Source organism: Chiloscyllium plagiosum, unplaced genomic scaffold (genome assembly GCF_037043375.1).
Source record: "Chiloscyllium plagiosum isolate Xiang-an unplaced genomic scaffold, Cpla_swu_hap1 HiC_scaffold_20, whole genome shotgun sequence".
NCBI lineage: Eukaryota > Metazoa > Chordata > Chondrichthyes > Orectolobiformes > Hemiscylliidae > Chiloscyllium > Chiloscyllium plagiosum.
This window is the reverse complement of record NW_028270158.1, coordinates 17,516,363-17,544,192: the sequence shown is the minus strand read 5'-3', so window position 1 is coordinate 17,544,192 and position 27,830 is coordinate 17,516,363. Positions and strand designations below refer to the sequence as shown.

At 39.9% G+C, this 27,830-nt stretch overlaps 1 protein-coding gene across 1 annotated transcript in view; it reads right to left on the bottom strand.

The window, feature by feature from the left end:
* Positions 1-2,984: 2,984 nt before the first annotated feature.
* The window catches only part of rexo5 (RNA exonuclease 5), a 51,359-nt gene continuing 26,513 nt past the window's right edge, over positions 2,985-27,830 (bottom strand). Inside the window, exons 12-20 of the mRNA XM_043711928.2 lie at positions 26,360-26,526; positions 21,244-21,364; positions 16,002-16,127; positions 14,347-14,484; positions 12,150-12,242; positions 7,643-7,859; positions 6,352-6,569; positions 5,418-5,527; positions 2,985-4,155 (exon numbers count right to left, since the gene is read on the bottom strand). Of these exons, the coding sequence (XP_043567863.2) occupies positions 4,101-4,155; positions 5,418-5,527; positions 6,352-6,569; positions 7,643-7,859; positions 12,150-12,242; positions 14,347-14,484; positions 16,002-16,127; positions 21,244-21,364; positions 26,360-26,526 (1,245 nt within the window). The 3' untranslated portion in view covers positions 2,985-4,100. The remainder of the gene's footprint in view (positions 4,156-5,417; positions 5,528-6,351; positions 6,570-7,642; positions 7,860-12,149; positions 12,243-14,346; positions 14,485-16,001; positions 16,128-21,243; positions 21,365-26,359; positions 26,527-27,830) is intronic.

The following is a 27,830-nucleotide window of genomic DNA, read 5'->3' as shown; positions in this document are numbered from 1 at the left end:
AAACTTATAAGACTTCAAGGGAATCTGACAGACTGGGTATTGGAAATTATATCCTCTTGAGTGGACACTAGAACTAGGGTGACCCAATTTAAAAATAAGTGGCCTACTTTTAAAGATGGATACGAGAAGACATTTTTTGTCTTCCTTAGAGGTCTGTTGGTATGTGGAATTCTCTTCCCTAGAAAACAGTGGCTGGGTCATTGATTTATTCAAAACTGAGTTGGAATTTTGAGTAGACGAAGAGGTCAAGAATTTTGGGGGTGGGGGAGGGGGTAGGCAAGTCAGGAAAATAGAGTTGAGACCACAACAAAATTAACCTGACCTTATTGCATGGCAGCAAAAGCTTAAAATGCTGAATGGCCTACTCCTTATCTCATCTTTTCACGTCTGACAATCATTACTCAGGGACTCATACCTATCAGACTCCTCTGCGACCATTCTCAATCCACTGGCAGGAGAGATTCAGGGAGCACTATGGTATATTGTCAGTAACCCTGGAAGCCCTTAACACTGAATTTAGACCTCATGAAGTCTCATGGACTCAGTTCAAATGTGGGCGTAGCAGCTTCCCACAATGATCACTCCCCACCCTCTTTTAGTTGATATATCCTTCCAGTCTGAACACCACTTGAAGGAAGCACCGAAGGTAGCAAGGGCACAGAATGGAGACCCCACTCAGAGTACAATATCCATCAAGAACAAGTTGGCTAACTTCTGAAACAGATAATGCTACATTTGCAGCAAGTGTCATATGTGGAAGTTACCTACTTCACCTGATTCTCCCCCAATCTATTGCAGATGTAACTGTCCATGGCAGTAGAAATGACTGCTGCAAAGCTTTTGTGAGGACCAATTCCTATTTTCTCAATAATGGTGCTTCCCCTTGTCACGTCATTTGGAGCCACCAGCATATTAAGTAGCAGAGATTAAAACAGATGCAGAAGTCCAAAAGGTACTGTGGGTCATCAGCCTGGTGAAGCCACGACAAAAGACTGCATGCATACATTCTCACAGCAGAAACAAGTTTCGAAGACCAAAGCCATCGATCACAAATAGATTAAGCTAATGCCAGGAAGCCCAGCCACATCCAGTTAGAACATAGAACAGTATAGCACAGAACAGGTCCTTCGGCCCTCAATGTTGTGCTGGCCTTTTATCCTACTCCAAGACCAGAGTTGTGAATATTAGAATTCCAAGACTGGAAATTCTGAGCTGAATAACTCCTGACTCCATGAAGTCTGTCCACCATCTACATGGTACAAGTCAGAGGTGCTTCACTTTTCTGATTTGATGTGGACCCAAACATTCTAAAGAAAGTTTGTGAAGGTTTGTAGCTCAGGTTGAGGTTTAGGGTGTAGGTTTGCTCGCTGAGCTGTAGGTTTGATATCCAGACGTTTCATTACCTGGCTAGGTAACAGCATCAGTGGTGACCTCCAAGTGAAGCGAAGCTGTTGTCTCCTGCTTTCTGTTTATATCTTTCTCCTGGATGGGGTTCCTGGGGTTTGTGGTGATGTCATTTCCTGTTTGTTTTCTGAGGGGTTGATGGATGGCATCTAGATCTATGTGCTTGTTTATGGCATTGTGGTTGGAGTGCCAGGCCTCTAGGAGTTCTCTGGCATGTCACCAACTTAAATATTCAACCCCTACTCACACACAATGGCCACAGTGTGTCCTATCTCGAAAATTCACAGCAGCAACTACCCGAGGTTCCTTCCATAGCACCTTTCAACCCAAGGTTGCTACCATTTGGAAGGATAAGGGCAAAGAGTTCTCCTGTAAGCCATACACTATCCTGACTTGGAATTATTTTGGCATTTCTTTACTGTCATATGACCATAATCTGGATCTACGTTCCCAGTTGTGTAACTCATTTAATCTGTCAATAGATTGTAACATGTTGTAATTTTATGCTTCCATTTATAATGTTTACACTGTATTGTCAGGAAGCTCAACGCTGTCTTCTCAAGGGCACTTCACAATGGGCAACAAATTGGGGCCTTCCCACTAATCCCAAAAGGATTTTCAAAAATGTCAATCAATTAAGTGACAAACAACATTTTGAACGTTAGACTAAAATTTTGAATATTTCCCTTTTTTACTTATCATTTTTTCTATTAATTTTGACAAAATTAATATTAATCTGCCCTCTGTGTTAGCAGTTTGATATACTACCGCTACCTGGATTAAGGAATGCTCAGCTACCAAATTGTAATATTTAATTTCAATGAGAATAAATTTCTTCAGTTTCTCAAAACACAACATTCATATAAATAAATGGCATTTTAAATACTGGGTTTATACTGTTGTACAATAGGTGATCAATGCTAGCCACTGTCATCTGTCATCAGGAAATTGCTGAGATTTATACAGTAGTTAATGCCTTGAAAATGTTCAGCTAATCGGAAATAACCAGCATGGGTTTTATAAAAAGGTCATTCCGAATGAACTGCATTTAATTTTTTAGAGGAGCCTAAAGCTGGGGACAAGGAATGTTTATGGATATTATTTATATGGACTTCATAAAATTCCTCCTAAACGACTAGCTCACAGAATTGAAGGCAAATTATTGACTAGGTTACGAGATCTGAAGACAGAGTAGGAAAACTGGTTAGACATGCGGTGTGACTTGTGGTGTCTGCAAGGAAATGTATTGGCGCCTGAACTATTTATTAAAGACTCAGGTGATGGGTTAAAAAGTTACACATTTAAGCTTCCTGACAATACAGTGTAAACATTATAAATGGAAGCATAAAATTACAACATGTTACAATCTATTGACAGATTAAATGAATGGGCAAAACTGTGCCAAATAGATTTTAGTGTAGACAAATATGAGGTCAACTACTTTGGAATAAAAAGGGATAGAACAAGGCACTTTGTAAACAATGAAAAGAAAACTAGAAACACAAGCAGTCCAAAGGGACTTGGGATGTACCTCAGATACACTTATTATTAAAATGTAATGAAGAAGTAAAACAATTAAGAACACTAATAGAATGCTGGTCTTTATTTCTAAATAACTTGACCATAAGTGGGCAAAAGACATGATTCCAGCTATATAAAATTCTGAACAAACATAGCCTAGAGTACCACAAAAAGGAGGACGTACAGAGCTTGAGGAGAGCACTTCATAGGTTTATTCGAATAATATTAAAGATTCTAAAGATTAAATTACATGGACAGCTTAAATAAACATGTATTCCCTGGAATTAGGAGATTTACAGATGGTTTGGCAACATTTTCAAGATATTAAAGGGATTAGTTCCTCACTAGCTATCCTATCCCTACTTGCTGAGAATCAAGGGGCATGAACACAGATCTTTCAGGAGCAAACTTAGGAAATACTGTTACACATACATGGAACTCTACCACAAATAGCAATTGATGCCAAACTTGTTTATGGTTTTAATAAGGAGACTGACATACTTTTGTTGACCAAAAGATATAAACAGATGTGAAGCACAGGATTAGAAATTATGATGTTAGATTGCTGATCAGCCATAATCTAACTGAATGGTGAAACAGGGCTTAAGAGGTTGAATAGATATTTCTGTTCTCTTGCTCCTAAAAGTTTGAAACAAGACTGTGAACTCAAAAACAAAAATACCAACATAAAAGCATGGCTGGGAAAAGTAAGTGAAATTTTGGCAGTAGAACTGTTGTTTTATGCTTGTTGGAACATGTTTGCAATCTCTCTGCAGTGACAGGAGAGCCTTGCAATGAGACTTGCTCAAATAGTCAAAGTTGGCAGTCTGGAGAAATATTTTCTGCTGAACTTGACCTAAAATTGGCAAGACCGAGGCTCTGGCCCACTGTCGTTGCTCTCCAATCAGAAGTATTCAATAGCATTAACTTAACCGATAGTGCACATCTGACATCATTTTCACAATTGAAACATTCCTTTTAAAAAAATTTAATAAAAATTTTAAGCAGCTTTCTTAGCTGAGTTATTGCTGTTGACCAAGTTCAGCAGTATTCATAAAAGGAGTGTGGTTCAGGAACCATATTCACTCGTTAATTGGTTCAGTAAGTCAGTTATAGAGTCATAGAGTCTGTATCATCAGAAGACAAACACCTCCAGTCCAGACTGAACAATTGGTTTAAGGATCCTGCTTTATTTCAAGGAGACAAAGGCCAGGCGCTGAGCATTGGGCACTATAGAGAGAAAACAAACATTCAATGAAATCATATTTAAAAAAACTGTACAGAGTTTAAAAAAAAATTCTATAATTTTACCAACTCTCTTCTTTAAAAAGAAACTCTTTTTAACAACATGGTCCCTGAATCTACTCTTCTCTGACCATCCAAAAAAAGGGGTAATACACAATGCACTTCCTCTACAGGTACAATGAGAAGTACACTGATTGCAAAAACTGTAAATTTGTTTGCCAAGGTATCAATGTGGGATAAATCAGGTGAAACTACAACACTGCTTTATGACAAAATCTGGACCACATGAAAACTGACCAAGGCCGTATTTACATTAGATTTACATTCTTTTAGAGTAAGAATGGTCTATTGTAGGCATGCACATTACTAAGTTGCTACCACAGCTGACTGAATATTACATTTTAACATAGTCTCATTGAATATAAAAGTGACTTGGTAATCCTCTCTCCTTATCCATGTATAGGAGGTATTCTTCCTTCTTCGGTTCATCACGGTAAACTCTTCCCTACTTCTCATTTTACTCTGGCTCTCTTTCTCACCAGTTCACTCTTGATCCGCCAGACTAGGTGAATCTCAGGCTGGACGTGTTCTGAGCTAGCTGGTTTCATCCAGGGGTGAAGTTGGCACTGCAACTTATTCAGTGTCCCTGGGTTAGGGAAAATTCAGCCAGGGTTCTTTTGCCTGATCGATATTCCGCTCGATACGTGTATGTGGAATATTGTGTGAGGATTAAGGTAAATATGAGACGCATCACATGCTAAGTAGTTTGACAGGTTTCGCTGCCAAGACACATATATGAATCCAAACACTCTATGAAGCACTAACACTCATTGAACCATCCTCAAGGGACAGCAGTAAAGGATGGAGAGAAAGCTGTTCAAATTTTATTTAAAAGTAAAGCAATACCGGGGATGTAAACAAGTCAATGAAATACATATCGCATATCACACACGCTAGACACAGCTTTGACTGATCAGGAATAATGAAGTAACCTGTAAGAGAATTTACAAGGTTGATACTTACCTAATCTCTACTGATCAGAGCGATGAAATGAGAAATTTCACTTAGACAATAAGAAAATCTCTGACTGATACAAACACGTTACCAAATGTAAGACTACATCCCGGTTTTACAAAGTAGCCTGAGTTCATCATAAGCCCAAGATCGTGGGAGTGAACGTCGCACACAGTTGGCATCACACATGGCCTCTAATGAATTTTAAAACACAGACTTCTGCATTATTTTACCTGTTTGTTCCTGGCAGCAGGACCATGCAGAGTGTGTTGTTGGGTAATGCCCTGAAGAGTCTCCCTGTACGTCGATCTATTGTACTCATCATGCTTTTCAATTCTTGCTCCTAATTGATGCAAAGTACATTATTAGCATGGCTAATTCTGAGTGAGGTTTGTCTGCCTTCTACCCATTCATTCCATCATCATTCTATAGCCAACTCTTGTGATCACTGCCCTGGACTACTGATTCAGTGTTATGAGTAAGTTGGTGGCTCTTACGTTTAATATTATTATTCCGATCTACTGTTAATATCAAATTTAACAAATAAGGAGGATTGAAAGGAACATTTTGACTTGAGCTATCAGTGTAAGGTACCATTTGCTACAAAAGCAGAAATTGTTGGAAAAACTCAGCAGTTCTTCAGATCTTCTGAAGAAGAGTCACTGGACCCGAAATGTTAACTCTGCTTTCTCTCCACAGATGTTGCCAGACCTTCTGAGTTTTTCCAGCAATTTCTGGTCTTGTTTCCAATTTCCAGCATCTGCAGCTTTTTCAACGTTTTTGTTTACCATTTGCTACAATTGTCTCAATATCTGATTTAACAGCTGGCTATGACTAACAGCTTTTTCCAGTTGTATGGATCGGTTATAGTGTTCTGTTAGCATTGAGCATTTCATGTACTAATATGGGTATTCACTTTTTAATCCACCTTTGCAACAGCAATTGTTTGTGTGGAAGGTTTGGGTACATCATTCCTAAACTGCTTTGCTTCTAAAATTAAAATGTCAATGATAAATATAGGCTTCAGTTATTTGTATGATATTTAAAATATTTCTCTTTCTCCTTTTTTAGCTCTTAACTTCCTTTCTCTCCTTCCCTTTCAAACATGGTCAAGTAGCTTAAGAATAACATGAAAGAACAGAAAATAGTTGAATGACAAAAACTCACACACTGAGAAAGTTTGTCTTTTCTCTTCTCAAAAGAATGCCCGTCGAATGGCAGAGAGTCAGATTTCCTCGGGTTCAGTGCGGTGTAAGACTTTTGAGCAGCCCAGGATTGGAGGTGGTAGGGAGTGAGAGCTCTTATTACATTCAGTTTTTGGTTTCTCACTTCTTGTCCATTCATTGCTGCCTGGGCCTTTACAGCACTCTCCAAGCTTCCGTATTCTAAACAATAAATCGCACAGAATAGTAATTCCAACTGAAGTCGTGAAGTCAAGCAAAACTTCCCAAGAAATCCACCAGGCAAATTTGAATCCTTCAGTTCCCTCACTCAACTTCTGCTTTGAAAGGGATCTGACAAATATGTCTGGAATTAGAATTGGGATTTCAAGAAGAAATAGCTTCATTTCAAGCATTCATTTCTATAACCTAAAGATTTGTCTCTTCCATCACCCTGAGGAGAAAGTGAGGTCTGCAGATGCTGGAGATCAGAGCTGAAAATGTGTTGCTGGAAAAGCGCAGCAGGTCAGGCAGCATCCAAGGAACAGGAGAATCGACGTTTCGGGTTTCCTGAAGAAGGGCTTATGCCCGAAACGTCGATTTTCCTGTTCCTTGGATGCTGCCTGACCTGCTGCGCTTTTCCAGCAACACATTTTCAGCTCTTCCATCACCAATTTCCATGAAATCTCAAAGCCATGCAAGTGGTCAGTTTATAAAAAGTTTAACTTTGAAGATTATAGAATAAATCAAGTTCATTTGTGTTGATTTCTCTATTCTACACAGTTTTCCACTCCAAGTGAGCTTCACAAACCTGGTTCCAAGTCCTTGCTAAAGCTAGTTTGAAGAGCCATGAGGACATTTTGAAGAAAGAAATGGACCAAACTCAATTTTCTTTGAGAGCTCTCAGTATACCCCCAGATGGGAAATTTTCCAAATTAAAATATTGGGCATGAGCCATCCTGACGCAGTATTGAATGCAAATGCCCTGCGACATCAATTTCAGACAGAGAGATAAAATTATGGATTTGTAACTGCAGAATAGAAAAGGCTTGCTCTCCCTCCCCCGTGCTTTTCCACAGCTTCTCAGCAGGCAATGTCTTGTGAAAAGGAAACCGAAGCAACCCCAATAAATACACGATGACTTCTTCAATTTTATAGAAAACTTCCAACACTTATTTGCTACATGAAGCACAGCTAAAATACGCCTTTTCTACCAATTTGAAAAATCGACAGTGAAAATGTTCAATGTATATAATCTGAGATTTTCTTTTATCAAATTTTGATATTGATTTACTTACTTATAAAGCAATCCTGAGGCTTTGCACCAATATCATCACCAGGGTAAATAATAGCCTCAATATGTCCAAATTTGCTGAATTTCTTATTGAGGCGAGTCTTCGTCAGGGTCTGTGGAATTCCTGATACATAAATAACCGCTCTGTTTGTGACATCATATTCCAGCTTCTTTAGGACATGATCACAATCCAGTGTGCTTTCTTTAGTAGGTCTTTGAACCTGAAGAATTAGAAAAAAAATACTGTTTCTATTAGCAATTTTATCTAACCCTAGAGCTGAACAGCAGGCTACCTCCTTGATATGGATCCAATTTAGACAAGTAGGAGGAAAGGCTCTCTCTCTGACACATGTAAGAGTTTCACAGAAAATGAATTTTGACAGTCCAGTCTGGAGTGTTATAATTTTACAGTAGAAAACTGCCCTGTCCAAGTTAATCAGAAGCACATGAAGCTCTGTATCAGGATCATAGATTAATCTGTTCTTAGCAACACTAACACATTTTCAGAAATAAAGTTATAGTAAACCTGATCAGTTTCTTCAAGTTAAGTTCAGTCACTAAAGTGATTTTTTTTGTTGCACCAGTGCACTCATTGATTCTTCAGATTTATTAGGGCTGATTGGAATTGGTTCTACAAGAGGGAAGGGAGCTAGTTATTTGGTGAGTCTCTGGTAAGTCATTAATTGTTGTATTCTTAAGCTTTAATAAAGCACACAGATTGGTTGTGAAGTTAGAATATATAACAAGCAGCATAAGTAAGTAAATAATTAAAACTTATAAGCGATGGAGGGTAATGTTGCAGCATGTGGGTGCAGCTGGACACCACTGTGATCGGGAGCAAACATATCTGCACTAAGTTTTTGGAACTAAGTTTTGGCTCAGATCTAACAAACTAAAGGCCAAACTGCAGACCTGCAACACATCAGGGAACCGGAAAGGACTAGCTGTAGTAGTAGTGGGGAGAATTGACTCCATTCTCTGCAGCAAAGTGTGAGAATCCAGATGGCTGTGATTGCTGCCCACTGTCAGGATTCAAGAAATCTACTCAGGGCTAGAAAGAAATTCATCTTCAAGGTTCATGCAGGTACCAACAACATAGGCAAAATAAAGACAGGTTTGGCATTGAATATTTGAAGAGCTATGCACTAAATTAAGAAACTGAACCACAAAAGGTTATAATATCTGTATAACTACCTGTGTAAATAGGCCTTCCAGAGGGTTGAGAATCTTTGGAACTAATTGCCGCAAAGCGCTGTGGTCAGAGTCCTTCTGTATATTTAAAGCTGAGATAAATTCATTACCAGTAGGCAAATGAAAAGTTATGGGGATTTGGCAGGAAAATGGACGAGAGGTGTGTCAGAAGAGCCATGTTCCTATAGAATAGCAGACTACGCTTGAGGGGCTGAAAGCCTTCTCCTGTTCTTATAGGTACACGGTACATAAAATTAGACAAATGAATGCACAGCTCAAAGACTGGTGCGGAAGAAGTTCTGGTTCATGGGTCACTGGCATCAGTATTGGAAAAGGTGGGAGATGAACTACACCTGAACTGAGGTGGTGTCAGTTTTTTTTTTACAAATTGCTGAACTCGGGAAGTAGAGAGGGTTTTAAACTAAACAGTGTGGAACAAGGGATCAAATATATAAAAATGTGGTACATCAAACAGGGAAAGCATCAAACTTAATAGGAAAAGTACACAACTATGCAAATGTAAGTAGCAGGTCTGAGAATTGGTCAAGATGTAAAGAATAGCAGAGAATAACTGAAAGGTTAGCTGAAGGAAGCAATTAGAGTACGAGAAGAACCGACCTGGTAATCTTAAAAATGGATAGCAAGCATTTCTATAGTATTTAAAACAGTAAGTAAGTGAATAGTTGTCCCCTAAGAGTAAGAATAGGGAATTAATAGCAGATAATAAAGAAATGGCAAGTGAAACAAACAAAATATTTTGCTTCTGTCTTCAATATAGAGGATACAAATAGCATTCCAGTAATAGCTATAAATCAGGATAGAGAAGGGGGAGAGGAACTGAGTGAAATTATAATCATGAATGAAGTGATCTGATGGAGCCACAGGCTGACAAGTCTCTGGGTTGATGGACTTCATCCCAAGGTCTTAAAAGGAGGTGACTGATGTAGATATGTTGGCATTAACTTTACAAAACTCCCCAGATTTGGGAAGGGTTCCATTGGATTGGAAAGTAGCAAATACGGCCTCTATATTCAAGAAGGGAGGTAAGCAGAAAACAAGAAACTATATCCCAGTTAGTCTGATATCTCCCACGGGGAAAGTGTTAGAATTAATCATTGAAGGGATTGTAAAAACTGAAAGTAATCAGAAAGTATCCACATGGTTTCATACAAGGGAAATTATTTAACCAATTTATTGAAGTTCTTTGAAGGAGTAATAAATGTAGGGAGTAAAGGAGAGCAGGTAGATATGGTATAGTTGGTTTTCCAGACAACATTTGATAAGGTGCCAAATCAAAACTTATTGCAGAAAATAAAAGCTCATGGTAGACGGCAATATTCCCTTTAATTTTTCCTGCTGCTGCACAGACCTCCGAGGTTTACACAATTTAGTGGGAATAGTGGACATACATAGATAGGCTCAGTAGGTGGGCACAAATCTGACAGATTAATTACAATGTTTGAAAATATGAAGTGTTTCACATTGGCAGGAAGAATGGGGAAAAAAAGTATTCTTTAAATGGAGAATGATTGCAGAGTGTTACAATAGTGATAAAAATAGATTTTTTTTGCCTTTAATCCTCTGACTTTAATGCCTTGGACCTTTCATGGATCAAAATGATTTTTGAAAAGTAAAAACACTGACTTAAGATAGCAACAGTGGCCATTTATTTGACCAAGTTTAGCCAAGTTCATGAAGTTCTCAATAAACAGGCATCAGTCTGAGGCAAAATTAACCATTATAAAAAGCACTGAAACTCTGATCTGCATCACTTGGTTGATTCACACCTTTCTTAAAGTCTCATATATTGGGATGAAAGTCACCTGCAGATTATCCAACTTTGAAAAAGCAATAAAGTCATACATGAACCGCACTTCAGACAGCTTTTGGAGTAGAGTAGAAAGAAGGAATGATGGATTCAGAACAGTAGAATTTGAAAGGTTTGCTCTCCATCTCTGCCTTTTCTCTCAGCCTCTCAGAAAACCATGATCAACAAAAAGCAAATTGAAGAAACATCCATTCACAGAAAACTTAAAAGTGTCTACAAACATGGTTACTGCTGAGGATACAAATTTAATTAAGGACTTGTTGCTTAATTAATTACAATTGTGGTCTCATGTTAAAACCTAACACTTCAAGGATTTTGAGGACTTCTTATCCTTGATCATCTTTTTTAAATTAGACTCTCTCTTATTTTTAAATTTATACTTGTGTTTGTGTTCGATATTGCTTTTTTAAAAATTTTCATGGGGTTTGTAAACAACATAATTCTTATCTTTCACATGAGAAAACCTTGTAACTAGCTCCTTAATCTGAAATACTATTTATGCTTTAATGAATTGTGATATAGCTACATGCCATAAAGAATTAAAAATCTTTGTTATGGTCAACTGCGAAGCTTAAAAACAGGGGAATGATTCATCCCTTCTTACCTGGTTGTATGCCTTCACAGTGTTACAAACGGCATAGATACTATACCCAGCCTCGGACAGTGGCACTGTTGACACTGGCTGCAAACAGTTCAATTTTGGCTATAACATTTTAATTCTTAATAATAAAAATGTTCCCCCCAAAATATCATGAAATTAATTGGCTAACTTATCTAGATATTAAATGGAATTTAATACATTTTGCTTATTATGGCAAGGGAAGGCGATAGCTAGTTGTATTATTGTTGGATATTTAATCCAGAGGCCCAGGTAATGTTCTGAGGACCTGGGTTCGAATCCCACCTTGGCAATTGCTGGATTTTGAATTCAAGAAATACCTGGAATTAAGAATCTAACGATGACCATGAATCCATTGCTGATTGTTGGAAAAACCCATCTGGTTCACTAATGTCCTTTAGGAAAGGAAACTGCTATCCATACGAGATCTGGCTTACGTGTGACTCCAGACCTCCAACAAAGTGGTTGAGTCTTAACTGTTCTACGGACAATTAGGGATGGGCAATAAATGTCGCATAGCCAGCGATGCCCTCATTCCAGTAATGATTTTAAAAAATGAGCCTAGTTCAAATAACATTGTCATCGCAAAATAGAAGCTAACATTCTATGTTAAGTGCAAAAATTCAGAGAAAATTTAATCTATTATGTCTTATTAATAATGAGGTAACTGAACACAAAAAAATATAAGCTGCAGCAGAATGCGCAGACTGACAGGTAATATAAGTGGTATTTGCTCATGAAATGCATGTGTAAAGTTTGAATACTTCAAGAGGACTGATCTGTGAGGCACTGAGACTTTGTCTTACTACTTTTTGCAGCTATCAAAAGAATTCCGAAAAGGATGAAAGAAAATTAAAATTTCAGTGCTGTTACCGTAATGGGAAACTGCCCCACAACGCTTCCATTCAATGTAAGCACAGCAAGGAGTGCACTTTCAGGAAGTGCATACTCAATACGCACATAGGGCTGTAAAGAGAATGAAAACAAAATCATGCAACCATTATCTTACAATACAGTTCTTTCTTTATTAACTAATAAGGTGCCTAAAAAATCACCTGCATTTATCGAGTAGCATTCATGACTTGGGATGTCTAAAAGTAATCATTTTTTGAAATATAATATGGGGAAACATGACAACAAACATGCTTGCTGTTCCAAAAATGCAGCAGTAGATGATCTGATAACCTGTTTTCAAGTGATAAGGGTTGAGGGCCAGGCAATGAGGAGAACTGACCTAAGAGGTCAGATAAGGTCTTAACATTTCATCAAAAGTATGGTATCCCGAGAGTACTGCAGTACCCTAGTACAGCAATGGAGTCCTATTCTAGAAGTTGTACTTAAGTCCACAATCTCAGTACTTAGGTGAGAGTAGTAAAATGGTCTGAAGGCTGACTCTCAAACTTAGCAATTTAATAGGCACAAGGGGCTGAAAGTTTTACAAGACTCAAACGCTTGTTGAGAATTACTGAAGGAGATAATGTCTGGCAATACTTTTTCAAGAATTGACAGGTGTTTCAAGATTTACTCTAAAGATATCACAGTGTGCTCAACAAAGTCATTCTTATGAGATATGGTAGCCACTTTTTTGCTCTCGCTTCCTAAGCTAAGCTTGTTATCTACACACATCATCATACCCTTTCCAGCTGTACCTGCCATATTGTGTTAAAAATCACACAACACCAGGTTATCGTCCAACAGATTTAATTGGAAGCACACTAGCTTTCAGAGCAACGCTCCTTCATCACAACCACCTGATGAGGTAGTGGCGCTCCGAAAGCTAGTGTGCTTCCAATTAAACCTGTTGGACTATAACCTGGCGTTGTGTGATTTTTAGGAGAAAGTGAGGAGTGCAGATGCTGGAGATCAGAGCTGAAAATGTGTTGCTGGAAAAGCGCAGCAGGTCAGGCAGCATCCAAGGAGCAGGAGAATCGATGTTTCGGGCATGAGCCCTTCTTCAGGATTGAAGTTGTCAGAATTCAGGTCCTGTAGGCACTATCATCCATTCTTAATCCTGCAGTTTCCATTTCCCTCTTAGTTTTTTCAGCTCCTGCCTCAGTGTCCCTACAACTTTACCCATGCAGCGCATCTAACTCCACCACAGATCAAATTATTTATACAACATTTATCATAGTCCACTATTTAAATACACATTGAACCAACAGTTTGTTAGTACCACTGGAGATAATCATGAAGGCCTGCTTATGATACCAGGATGAACAATCTATTTTAGGCAATTTTGTGATCACATCAATTTAATTTTTGTTTTGAAATGTTGGAGGTTAAACGTTACTGTGGGGCCTGCTTGTGAAATTATTCCTTTGCTCTGGGAATTAAATTCCAGCCATTGTGCCCCAAGGTCACTCAATGTTTTACTGACTGTGTGTTATGGGTCAGCAATTTACAAATGCCCTAACTAGAGAAGAAATGCTGAAATGCAATTGGCAAAGTCCTCCAACAGTGATACACATGTATATAGCAGTGAAGAAGCTTGATATGATACAGGACTGCATCTGGTAATATGTTCAACTAACCTATTATGAATTTACTGGTCATCAATTATAGCAGACATTCACATTAGCACCAACATACCTGTTACATATTGCTCTGAGAGGGAAAAGCTAACGGTTAAACAACAAATACTGCTCTCTCTAGTGGACTGGAAATATTTTGAAAATGACAATTCTGTTAGCCACTATTTTTGTAGTTTATACAAAGTTAAAAATCACACAACACCAGGTTATAGTCCAACAGGTTTAATTGGAAACACTTGCTTTCAAAGAGCTGCTCCTTCATCAGATGGCTGTGGAGTACACAATAGTAAGACACAGATTTTATAGTAAAAGTTTACAGTGTGATGTAACTGATGTGTCTTACAATTGTGTACTCCACAACCACTGAAAGCTAGTGCTTCCAAATAAACCTGTTGGACTATAACCTGGTGTTGTGTGATTTTTAACTTTGTACACCCCAGTCCAACACCGGCATCTCCAAATCATTTGTAGTTTGTAGCTAAGAATTTCTGAAACACAAAAGGGCCTTTCTATTTTAATTGAACTTTGACTATTTGTACCTTGTGTGTTTCTGTGATAACACTGATAGAACTGATGGAACCACAATTTTGGAATGCTCTTTCGACAGACGTTAAACAGAAATCCTTGCAGAATGGACCAGCGTAGACAGTACACATTTCTGACAACTTCTGTCTCATCTGTAGGGAGATTTGAAAATTAAACGGAATTAAGACATATTAACTGATGCTGTATGATGAAGGGTAGTGATCTCCAGGTATCTGTAATTCCACAAGTTCATTATGTTGCTGTTACAGGTAGTGCACTTCAATATCACTGGTACACTGTGGCTGTAGTAGGTACGAGGACAATCAATAAAATGACCTGCAGTACCTGTCTCCTAGGCAATCTCCATCACAGAGAGGAACAGGAGCAGCAATGTCATCGATAGCCCACTAACTCAAAACACTAACCATCCTAACTTGAAACACATCTGCAACAAATATCCTGGAATTCCCTACGTAATATCAGCATTGGTGTATCAGCATCACAGGTACTGAGCAGTCTGAAAACAAGGCTTCACTGTTACCTTCAGGCAGAAAATAATAATGCAGAGTTATTATATAAATGCAGAGTTGAAAAGTGTGGCACTGGAAAAGCACAGCAGGTCAGGCAACATCTGAGGAGGACAGTTGATGTTTCGGGTATATGCTTTTCAGTCCTGCGCACTGGCAGTCCTCACTTTCCCCTTCTCTGAGTAATAAATGCAGCCTTGTAAGGTGCATCCACAATCTGTTTTCTCCTAACCAACCCGTTCATGATGTTATTCCATAACCCTGGAGCAGGTAGGACTTGAGCCCAGGCCTCTTGGTCAAGGGAAAGGGACATTACCATTGCAGCACAAGAGGGTCCCTCTGCCTACAACCTGAGTTAAATTAGAAAATAAAACACCCATGAGAACCCATTAGGTCCTTATAAAAAGCAAAAGAAAGTCTTCAATTTTAGAATCATAGAAGCTGCCTGTTATTTAGAACCATAGAACCGCTATAGTGTGGAAGCAGGTCAATAAGTCTATCGAGTCTACACTGACCAGCTGAACAGCATCTCACCCAGACCCACGCCCCATCCCATCTCTGTAACCCCACATTTCCCATGGCTAATCCAACTAGCCTGCATATCCCTGGACACTATGGGCAATTTAACATGGCTGATCGACCTAACCTGCACATCTCTGGACTCTGGGAGAAAACTGGAGCACCAAGACACAGGGAAAATGTGCAAACCCCACACAGAATTGAACCTGGGACCTTGGTGCTGTGAAGCGACAGTGTTAACTACTGAGCCACCGTGCTGCCAGTCCTGGATGCTGGATCAGTTTAGCAGCCACTTTAATTTGTTCATGAAATTATAATTGGAACCATAGGTGGCCTTCAGGATTCAATTGTAGGAGGATACTACAAGCAGAATACAACCATCTGGCTCTAGATCAGAATAATCTTCACATTCTTTTACTGGTGATCCCAAAAGACTTATAAATGAAGAAAATGTGTACAATAATAAACTTAGTTATTTAATGGCCAAATTATTCCTAAAGTTGATGGCATGCATTTTATACAAATAAATAAGAATCTTGCACAGTATATTTGCTTTGACACAACATGCTATGATAAAACTAAATTATTACTGTACAGAGATCTCAGTTATTATAATGTCGTACCTTTTCATGCAGTAGTCCCTGGTGATTCTTCGTATGTAGATTATACTCACTATATTCGGAATAAGATGTAAAGTGACTTAAACTTAACGAGGCAAATGGGATCTCATTCTGAGCTTGCTGAACAACCTGCGGACAATATATTCAGGTATAAACTGATGAGATTTCAAGTAAAAAGTGAGAAAATACAGCAACTTTAGAGTATTTTCAGGTGATTGAAGCAAGAGATCGACACAAAAAACAAATTACAATAGAATGGCCAACGTACTCTATTGCAAAACTTGGTAAAAACTTTCTGTATCTACATCAATGGGAATATCAATCCTAAGAGCTTCCTTACTTGTCTGTAGTTCCAGTCACACTTGTACTGACTGCAATAAGCCTTCATAATGGTTTATAAAGAATAGAAGCAACTTTTGAGCCAAGGAAAAGCCCACTTTCCTCAATGGAATCTGCCATCTTGAAGGAGTAACAAAGAGGACTGATGAGGACATAGCGGTAGACGTGATCTATATGGACTTCAGTAAGACGTTTGTCAAGGTACCCCATGGGAAGCTGGTTACCAAAGTTAGATCTCATGGAATACAGAAAGACTAGCCATTTGGATAAAGAACTGACTTGAAGACAGAGGGTGGTGAAGGAGGGTTGTTTTTCTGACTGGAGGCCTTTGACCAGTGGAGTGACATAAGGATCGGTGCTGGGTCCAAAACTTTTCATAATTTATATAAATGATTTGGATGTGAGCAAAAGTGGTACAGTTAGTAAATTTGCAGGTGACACCAAAATTGGAGGTGCAGTGGGCAGCGATGAAGCTTACCTCAGATTACAATGGGATTTTGATCAGATGGGCAAATGGGCTGAGGAGTGGCAGACATAGTTTAATTTGGATCAATGTGAGGTGTTGCGTTTTGGGAAAGCATATCTTAGCAGGACTTATACACTTAATGGTAAGGTGTAAGAAGCGTTGCTGAACAAAGAGACCTTGGAGTGCAGGTTCATAATTCCTTGAAAGTAGAGTCGCAGGTAGATAAGATAGTGAAAAAGGCATTTGGAAGACTTTCCTTTTTGGTCAGAGTATTGAGTTAGGAGGTCATGTTGCAGCTGTACAGGACATTGGTTAGGCCACTGTTGGAATACTGTGTACAATTTTGGTCTCCTTCCTACCGGAAGGATGTTGTGAAACTTGAAAGGGTTCAGAAAAGGATGCTGCCAGGGTTGGAGGATTTGATTTATAGGGAGAGGTTGAATAGGTGAGGGCTGTTTTCCCTGTGTCAGAGATGGAGGGGTGACCTTATAGAGGTTTATAAAATCATGAGGGGCATGGATAGGATAAATAGATAAAGTCTCTTCCCTGGGGTAGGGGGTCCAGAACTAGAGGGCATAGGTTTAGGGTGAGAGGGGAAAAATATAAAAGAGACTTAAGGGGCAATCTTTTCACACAGAGGGTGGTACGTGAATGGAATGAGCTGCCAGATGAAGTGGTAGAGGCTAGTACAATTGCAACGTTTAAAAGGCATCTAGAAGGGTAGATGAATAGGAAGGGCTTGGCAGGATATGGGTCGGGTACTGGCAGGTGGGACTGGATTAGGTTGTGACACCTGGTCGGCATTGACAAGTTGAACCCAAGGGTCTGTTTCCGTGCTGTACATCTCTATGACTCTGTACTCAGTAGCCCTTTAAAGCAATTGCCACTGACAGCTAGCTAGAAAATCCTGTTTTTAAACACATTTCCCCAATTTCATCCCCCTCACAGAGCTGTGCTAACTCAAATCTCTGCAAAAAGGAATTGTCATTTGACACCATTGCTGAGTTTGCACAGACAGTTCAGTATCGTTCCAGTTGCTCTGCCTTTGGATCCCTGGTTTTCAAAACTGCCCCACCGCTCTCCACAATACACTCTCCAGTCCTGCACCCTGCCCTCTGTTCTACACGCACCTTTTTTCCCTTCCTATCCTTCAAACCCCTCCCTCACTACACAAAATCTATTTATCTCTCTTGTTTTAAAGCTGTTTGACATCAAAAGCAAATGACCTTGCAATGCCCTAGGATATTATTTACTATAGAACATAGAACATAGAAGAATACAGCGCAGTACAGGCCCTTGGGCCCTCGATGTTGCGCCGATCCAAGCCCACCTAAACTACACTAACCCACTATCCTCCATATACCTATCCAATGCCCTCTTAAATGCCCATAAAGAGGGAGAGTCCACCACTGTTACTGGCAGGGCATTCCATGAACTAACGACTCGCTGAGTGAAGAACCTACCCCTAACATCAGTCCTATATCTACTCCCCCTTAATTTAAAGCTATGCCCCCTTGTAATACCCGACTCAATACGCGGGAAAAGGTTCATACTGTCGACCCTATCTAACCCCCTAATCATCTTGTACACCTCAATCAAGTCACCCCTAAACCTTCTTTTCTCTAGTGAAAACAGCCCCAAGTGCCTCAGTCTTTCCTCATACGATTTTCCTTCCATACCAGGCAACATCCTGGTAAACCTCCTCTGCACCCGTTCCAATGCCTCCACATCCTTCCTATAGTATGGCGACCAAAACTGCACACAATATTCCAGATGCGGCCGTACCAGAGTCTTATACAACTGCATCATGACCTCAGGACTCCGGAACTCAATTCCTCTACCAATAAAAGCCAGTACGCCATATGCCTTCCTCACCGCACTATTTACCTGGGTGGCAACTTTCAGAGATCTGTGTACATGGACACCAAGATCCCTCTGCTCATCCACACTACCAAGTATCCGACCATTAGCCCAGTACCCCATCTTTTTGTTATTCTTCCCAAAGTGAATCACCTCGCACTTAGCTACATTGAATTCCATCTGCCACCTTTCTGCCCAGCTCTGCAGCTTCTCTATATCCTGCTGTAACCTGCCACATGCTTCCTCACTGTCAACAACTCCTCCGACTTTCGTGTCATCCGCAAACTTGCTCACCCAACCTTCTAACCCCTCTTCCAGGTCATTTATAAAAATGACAAACAGCAATGGTCCCAAAACAGATCCTTGCGGAACACCGCTAGTGACGGCACTCCATGAAGAAACTTTGCCATCAACTACTACCCTCTGTCTTCTTCCATCCAGCCAATTCCTAATCCAAACCTCCAACTCACCCTCAATGCCATATCTCCGTATTTTCTGCAGTAGCCTACCATGGGGAACCTTATCAAACGCCTTACTAAAATCCATATATACCACATCTACCGCTTTCCCCTCATCAACCTCCTTCGTCACCTTTTCAAAGAATTCAATAAGGTTTGTGAGGCACGACTTGCCCTTCACAAAACCATGCTGACTATCCTTGATCACATTATTCCTATCTAGATGTGCATAAATCCTATCCCTTACAATTCTCTCTAAGACTTTGCCCACAACAGAAGTGAGACTCACCGGCCTATAGTTACTAGGGCTATCCCTACTCCCCTTTTTGAACAAGGGAACCACATTTGCTATCCTCCAGTCTTCTGGGACTACTCCTGTAGACAAAGAGGACATAAAAATCAAGGCCAATGGCTCTGCAATCTCCTCCCTTGCTTCCCAGAGAATCCTAGGATAAATGCCATCAGGCCCAGGGGACTTATCTATTTTCACCTTTTCCAGGATTTCCAACACCTCTTCTCTACATACCTCAAAGCCATCCATTCTACTTATTTGTGCCTCAGTATTCTCATCGACAACAATGCCCTGTTCCTGAGTGAATACTGAAGAAAAGTATTCATTCAGTGTCTCCCCAATCTCTTCCGCCTCCACACGCAACTTCCCCCTACTATCCTTGACTGGACCTATTCCTACCCTAGTCATTCTTTTATTCCTAACATACCTATAGAAAGCCTTAGGGTTTTCCCTAATCCTATCTACTAAGGACCTTTCATGTCCCCTCCTTGCTGCTTTTAGCTCTCTCTTCAGGTCCTTCCTGGCTACCCTATAACTCTCAATCGCCCCAATTGAACCTTCACGTCTCATCTTGAGATAGGCCGCCCTCTTCCATTTAACAAGGGATTCCAATTCCTTATTAAACCACGGCTCCCTCGCACGACCCTTTCCTACCTGCCTGACCGGTACATAATTATCAAGGACACTCAATAGTTGCCCCTTGAACAAGTTCCACATATCATTTACACTCTTGCCTTGGAGTCTACTTTTCCAAGCCACACATCCTAAGTCATGCCTCACCGCATCATAATTTCCCTTACCCCAGCTATAATTCTTGCCCTGTAGTACACACTTATCCCTCTCCATCACGAGTGTAAAAATCACCGAATTATGGTCACTATCCCCAAAGTGCTCACCTACCTCTAATTCTAACACCTGGCCTGGTTCGTTACCCAGAACCAAATCCAGTATGGCCTCACCTCTTGTTGGCCTGTCTACATATTGTGTCAGGAAACTCTCCTGCACACATTGAACAAACACTGACCCATCTAACGAACTTGAGCTATAGCTTTCCCAATCAATATCAGGAAAGTTAAAGTCCCCCATAACAACCACCCTATTACTGTCACTCATCTCCTGAATCACCTTCCCAATCCTTTCTTCAATGATTCTAGGACTATTAGGAGGCCTGTAAAAGACTCCTAACAGGGTGACCTCGCCTTTCCTATTCCTAACCTCAGCCCAAACTACCTCAGATGGCAAGTCCTCATCCATCGTCCTTTCCACCGCTGTAATACTATCTTTGACAAGCAATGCCACACCTCCCCCTCTTTTACCCCCACCTCTAAACCTACTAAAACATTTAAATCCCGGAACCTGCAACAGCCAATCCTGTCCCTGTTCTAGCCATGTCTCCGTAATAGCCACAACATCGAAGTCCCAGGTACCAACCAACGCTGCAAGTTCACCTACCTTATTTCGTATACTTCTTGCATTGAAGTATACACACTTCAATACTATGATGACATTAACAGATCTTTCAACATTGTAAAAAAATTGTGATACTGTATACATGCAAAAATACAACTAACAAAAAGAAATATTCAAATAGTCTAAGGTATTCTATTTATGCGCTAGTGACACTGTCAGTTCTGCCACAGTTGTTCAGGTTGTCAATGGAGGTTCACAAACAGAAAACAAGAATTTTACAAACCGATTTTAATTGCAGCGATCAATTATGCTCATGTAGAGGGTTGAATGTATCATGTCCATTTCTAGTTCATGGGAAGAATTCTCAAAGATTTCTGAACAGAATCTCTGGCTATAAGTTATGGCTGGTATATCACTTACTTCTTTGTCTGTTTTACATTCAATTTTGTGCCAGGCTTCTTGATGTATCAGCTCCTTCATTGCTTTATTTGTGCCTAATAGAACTGCTTTCTGATCATGCGCACACAAAGTGTTAACCAAACTAGATGGCAGAAAAGATATTCTTGTTACTTGCATTGCACATTGATTACTACCACCTCTAAAAGTGTAACAGAGAACATGACAGAGTTTTGTTGCAGAGTGAGTTAAATAATTTGCCTAGAGTATAATACGCTGAACAACTGCAAAATACAATGAGAATAAATAAATGAGAACTTTACAATGATGGAATGCAAAATCAAAAGTATTCTGATGTGAACGCTGCTTTGGAACAGTTGGATTTGTTGTACAGGTAAATATGTTTGCCATTTACTCATGTATGTTATAGATAAATTGTGTGTATAGTAGTCATTTTGGATTGTCAAGACCTGTTCACCCTAATTCGTCAGCTTGTAAATGAAATATACAGGCCTTCATAGTGCTAAGGTTGACTCACTGTATTGATTTAACTAACCTCTGCTAAATCAGTGCTAAAATTGATCAAACCATCCGGGTAGATGATGAAAATATTCAGTACGGTTAATTTTGAAGTAATCCACTGGCTTCCTTTGGAGAGTGTGTATATGTAGATGGAGGTTTGTGGCTTTGCATCTTGTGAGACAATGGTTTTAGCCTCGATGGTCAATAAGCATTGCCTGGTGTGTTTCAGGAGTCTCACTCTGGTATGGCAGATTTTGTAGAATTTACTACAGAGAAAGACAAAGCCTACAATATTTCAGAATTTTGGATGAAAAAATGTTAAACCTTAACTTTTAGCTCTGATTAAAAAAAATTTTGGGATGTCGGCATCGCTGGCTAGGCCAGACCTTTTTTTGCACATCCCTGAATGCCTTGGGAAGGGGTTAGGAGAAAGTGAGGACTACAGATTGGGAAAGGGCTGTAAAGTCACTCTCTGGGACTGCTGTTGCCTTTGGTGTATGGAATTCTCGAATTTTGACCCTGCAATGCTGTGATGAAGTCAGGAGCCAAGTGGCTCTGGCAGAACCCCATCTGAACGTCACTGAATGGGTTTATTCCTTTGCAGCTTGACAGCATTATTGTGATCCCTTCCATCATTTTATTGATGGCTGTGGGTAGACTGATAGGGCAGGAATTGGGTGAAAGCAGTTTTCCTGCTTTTTGTGAATATGACGATGCAATTTGCTGCATTGTTTAGGTGAATAACAGTGTTTGTATTAGAACAGACTGTTTAAAGGCACAATTAATTCTGGAATACAAGACACCAGTACTATTGCCAGGAAGCTGCCAGTAGCCAGTGATATTGCTTGAAGTTAACTGAATTGGTTGAATACTGACACCTAACATGCTGTATACCAAGTAAGGATGGCAGATTTCCTTCCCTTATCTCACATCAGTGAACCAAATGTGTTTCATGACAATCAACAATGATTACACATTGTCACTTAGCTTTTAATTCCTGATTTTACTAATTTCATCCTCTACCATCGTGAGATTCCAAAATACTAGTCAAGTGGGCTGGTAAATGCTGAATGACGAAAGAAATTGAGGGTTTGATTAAGAAAAGGGAAGCATATGTCCGGTATAGACAAGATAGATCGAGTGAATCCTTACAAGAGTATAAAGGCAGTAGGAGTATACTTAAGAGGGAAATCAGGAGGGCATGAGATAGCTTTTGCAAATAGAGTTAAGGTGAATCCAAAGAGTTTTTACAAATACGATAAGGACAAAAGAGTAACTAGGGAGAGAATAGGGCCCCTCAAAGATCAGCAAGGCTGCCTTTGTGTGGAGCAGCAGGAGGTTGGGGAGATACTAAACAGTATTTTGCATCAGTGTTTACTGTGGAGAAGGACATAGAAGATACAGAAATGTAGGGAAATAGATGGTGACATCTTGAAAAATGTCCATATTACAGAGGAGGAAGTGCTGCACGTCTTGAGATGCATAAAAGTGGATAAATCCCCAGGACCTGATCAAGTGTACTCTAGAACTCCATGGGAAGCTAAGGAAGTGATTACTAGGCCTCTTGCTGAGATACTTGTATCATCGATAGTCATAGGTGAGGTGTCAGAAGACTGGAGATTGGCTAACGTGGTGCCACTGTTTAAAAAGGGTGGTAAGGACATGCTAGGGAACTATAGACCAATGAGCCTGACGTCGGTGGTGGGCAAGTTGTTGAAGGGAATCCTGAGGGACAGGATGTACATGTATTTGGAAAGGCAAAGACTGATTAGGGATAGTCAACATGGCTCTGAGCGTAGGAAATCATGTTCTCACAAACTTGATTGAGTTTTTTGAAGAAGTAACAAAGAGGATTGATGAGCAGTGGATGTGATCTACATGGACTTCAATAAGGCATTTGACAACAGGGGAGCCTGATTAGCAAGGTTAGATATCATGGAATACAGGGAGAACTAGCCATTTGGATACAAAACTAACTTGAAGGTAGAAGACAGAGGGTAGTGGTGAAGGGTTATTTTTCAGACTGGAGGCTTGTGACCAGGGGAGTACAACAGGAATCGGTGCTGGGTCCACTATCTTTTGTCATTCATCTAAATGATTTGGATGAGAGCATAAGAGAAATAGTTAGATGAGGATGACACCAAAATTGTAGGTGTAGTGGATAGTGAAGAAGGTTACCTCAGATTACAACAGGATCTTGACCAATGGGCTGAGAAGTGGGAGATGGAGTTTAATTTAGATATATACAAAGTGCTGCATTTTGGGAAAGCAAATATTAACAGGACTTATACACTTAATGGTAAAGTCGTGGGAGTGTTGCTGAACAAAGAGTCCTTGGAGTGCAAGTTCATAGCTCCTTGAAAGTGGAGTCGCTGGTACATAGGATAGCGAAGAAGGCATTTGATATGCTTTCCTTTAGTGGTCAGAGTACTGAGTACAGGAGTTGGGAGGTCATATTGTGGCTGTACAGGACATTGGTCAGGCCAATGTTGGAATATTGTGTGCAATTCTGGTCTCCTTCCTATCGGAAAGATGCTGTGAAACTTGAAAGGGTTCAGAAAAGATTTACAAGGATGTTGCCAGGGTTGGAGAATTTAAGCTGTAGGGAGAGGTTAAATAGTCTGGGATTATTTTCCCTGGAGTGTCGGAGGATGAGGGGTGACCTTATAGAGGTCTATAAAATCATGAGGGGCATGGATAGGATAAATAGATAAAGTCTTTTCCCTGGGATGGGGGAGTCCAGAACTAGAAGGCATAGGTTTAGGATGAGCGGGGAAAGATAAAAGAGACCTACAGGGCAACATTTTCACGCAGAGGGTGGAATGTTTATGGAATGAACTGCCAGAGAAAGTGATGGAGGTTAATACAATTGCAACATTTAAAAGGCATCTGGATCGGTGTATGAATAGGAAGTGTTTGGTGCGATATGGGCCAGGTACTGGCAGGTGGGACTTGATTGGGTTGGGATAGCTGGTTGGCATGGACAAGTTGGACCGAAGGATCTGTTTCCGTGCTGTACATCTCTATGACTCTATGACATTACCATTATGCCACCCCCTTCTCTTCTCTTCAGTTTAGTATTTCCAGCATTTTTTCTTTATGTCGGTATGTCAGCCCAAATATTAATTCCCTCAGATTTTATGGCTCTGTTTTCAGTTTTCAATGGATACGAGGTGAAAGTCACACATAGATAGGCTGACATGATGGTGTAGCTATTCCTAGGCTAATGTCTGGGCACAACCGCTCAAATCCCACCATGGCAAATGGCAAAACTGAAATCATAGGATTCAATGGAAAACATGTTGGTTGTTATAAAAGCCCACCTAGTTCACTCATATCCTTTAAGGAAGGAAATTCCTTACCTGGCCCGACCTACTGACCCACAGTAATGTGGTTGACTCTTAACTAGGAACAAGGGACAGGCAACAAATCCTGGTCTAGCCAGTGACATTCCCATGAAGGAATATCATTAAATGTAAGAACCAGTCCACAAAAAGACTAATAATGCAAACATTCTAAGTGGCCATTTTAACGAAACACTAAATCATTAATTTATATAGGCTGTTCTGCTAATAACACAAATTTCATTAACATGAATTCGGTATAACACAACTGACGAATTAGGGACAATGTTTCTAAAGTGCGAAGTTTTAAAGCATGTATTGGTTATAACGCAATTCCAGCTCCATTAGTTTAAATGGTGCTGCTATTACATCATTTTCTTATAACATTGGGCTGCACGAGAATGGAACTACCGCGTTAAGGCAGAACCGACTCTATTAAGAAAGAAGTTCTACCATCACCTTATAAGTCTGTACTCAGTGTTAATGCGTTAATGGATGAATGTGATGTTTATGATTGAGTAATAAGTGACAAGTTGTTAACATTTATTATTTATTATAATAAGAAGAACAGTAATATAAGCATTTTCTTATTAGAGTAGGGTGGGGAAGATTATGGTAATCAAGATCTGTCGGAAGTTAGGCTTGCTGCCAGATGGTAAGCATGCCAATAAACGTTTGCAAAGAAGACAAACCCACCACAATCAAGCAGATCTGTGTCATTTCTGCTCACAAACAGAATCTGGAGGATGGACCAGGCCCTTGGGGTTGGGGTTGGGATTCATTGGATTCAGCAAGTCACTGCCCTGATAGGTGGTGTAATGCTCAGCATTTTTGCTCACATAATGGTCAAGATAGCAATGGGTTGATGTGCTTGTCAGACAAAAATGAATGCCAAATACATTCGTTACTGGACTATTCAGATTTTAGTAGCTGGCAGTGTTAACTTCAGTACACTTTCCATGCACTTCCACCATGTTAGAAGATGATTGTAGAATTTCTTTGGAGGGAATGTGGGAGAATTCCAGAAAATGCTTTAAGCAGAAACTTGTTATCTAAGCATCAGCTCCCCGAAGGGATAGTAAAAACTCAAGACTCCTGCATGCCCTATGTCACAGCTCTCCATTGAAGCACGACACTGCATGTGAAATTAAAAGACTGTGCAATCAAATCCAGGAGAATGTCATTTTATACAGCTGTTAAAAGATCTGTGGTTTCTCAGTGCAGAACAATCTAAATATAAATGCTTTCAAAGTGATAAAATATCATGAACTAACCTGCCACAATGGAGTGGTGGTCTGCCTATTAATCTATCTACCTCATTGCAGTTTGCTTTCAGGGAATCTGACAGCCTGTTTGTCAGATTTCTGCCTTCAGGCCATGTTGTGAAATGATCTCCTGTTGGCTGTTTAGTTTGGAAATTCTCCAGGTTCAACTTTGCTACCTGTAACCAAAGAATTAGCTGAATATTAATGAACTATGCCCAGATTGGTAATTTAACATTCTGAGCTCTGCATGTGAAGCTGATTTTATTTCAAATAAGCCTGCTAATTCATTTGAGACCATTAACATTCACTACAACTGATTTCATGTTCCCCGGCAGCTACTGACAATGACAATGTCAGACAGCTAAGTGAAAAGACAGTTTTAAAACAATGAAACAATGGGGTGTACTCTGTACTGACATTAAATGTGGAAATTTTAAGATACAAATAAACAAAAGAAGTATTGACTACTTATGCAAAACACCAGGTGATACGATCATCCCAAGCCCAAAAAATGCTTCCGCCACCCAAATTGCTTTAAGTTACCAAAAACAGCTGGAATGGAAGTGCAATATGGTTTCCTGCCAACCAGAAGTACATTCTATGTGAAAGAGTTATGTTAATGAGAATCCACACCAAAATCCATATTACGTGGAAGACGTCTGCCCCCTGCTGCTCCCTAAACCGCAGGAGAGCAAGATAAACTGGCTCAGTGTTTCCTTAGGTGAGACCTTGAGGTTCCATGATATTCAACTACGTGATGACAAAGACACAACCTTCAGCACTGCAAACATGAAGATAATTTTATAAAAAGCAGCTCAATTACTAAAATAACATGACATAACAACCTGTCCAACTGAAGAATAAAGATATTTCAGCAAAAGAAACAACAAAAGAAAATCTTAACAGGATTAGTGGTTTGATCTGCTATAGCTGTCAAATTGTTAATACTGGAGACATATGGAAAAACTGCAAGCTTGATTGGTGAACTCATATTTAAATACATTTTGATTTATGCTTTTGCATTAAAATAATGAAAATATAGTCACTTCTGTGCACACCTTTAATTTTCTAAGCTCTCTTACAATACCTCGCTGCACCCATTTTCCAACCTGAAAGTTACAGGAATTCGTGCAAATTGCTAACATCACAATTTCAGGTAAAGCCAGTCTCTGCTGCTCTCTAAAATTAGCAGCCTTATAATTTCTGGGACACTTTCACATCATGTAAAACTTTAAGTGAGTCTGGGATTTAAAAAAAATACTTAAAGCTTCCAAAATGCAGCTGTGGCAGAAATTTAACCTTTGCTGCAGTGGGGGAGGTTATCGGCAAGTTGGGAGGTTATCGGCAAGAAGCCATGAAGCAAGATTGTTCGGGGCTCTTCAACATGGCAATGTAGTAATGAAGAGCTTATGCTCGGAACGACGATTCTCCCTGCTCTTCGGATGCTGCCTGACCAGCTGTGCTTTTCCAGCACCATGCT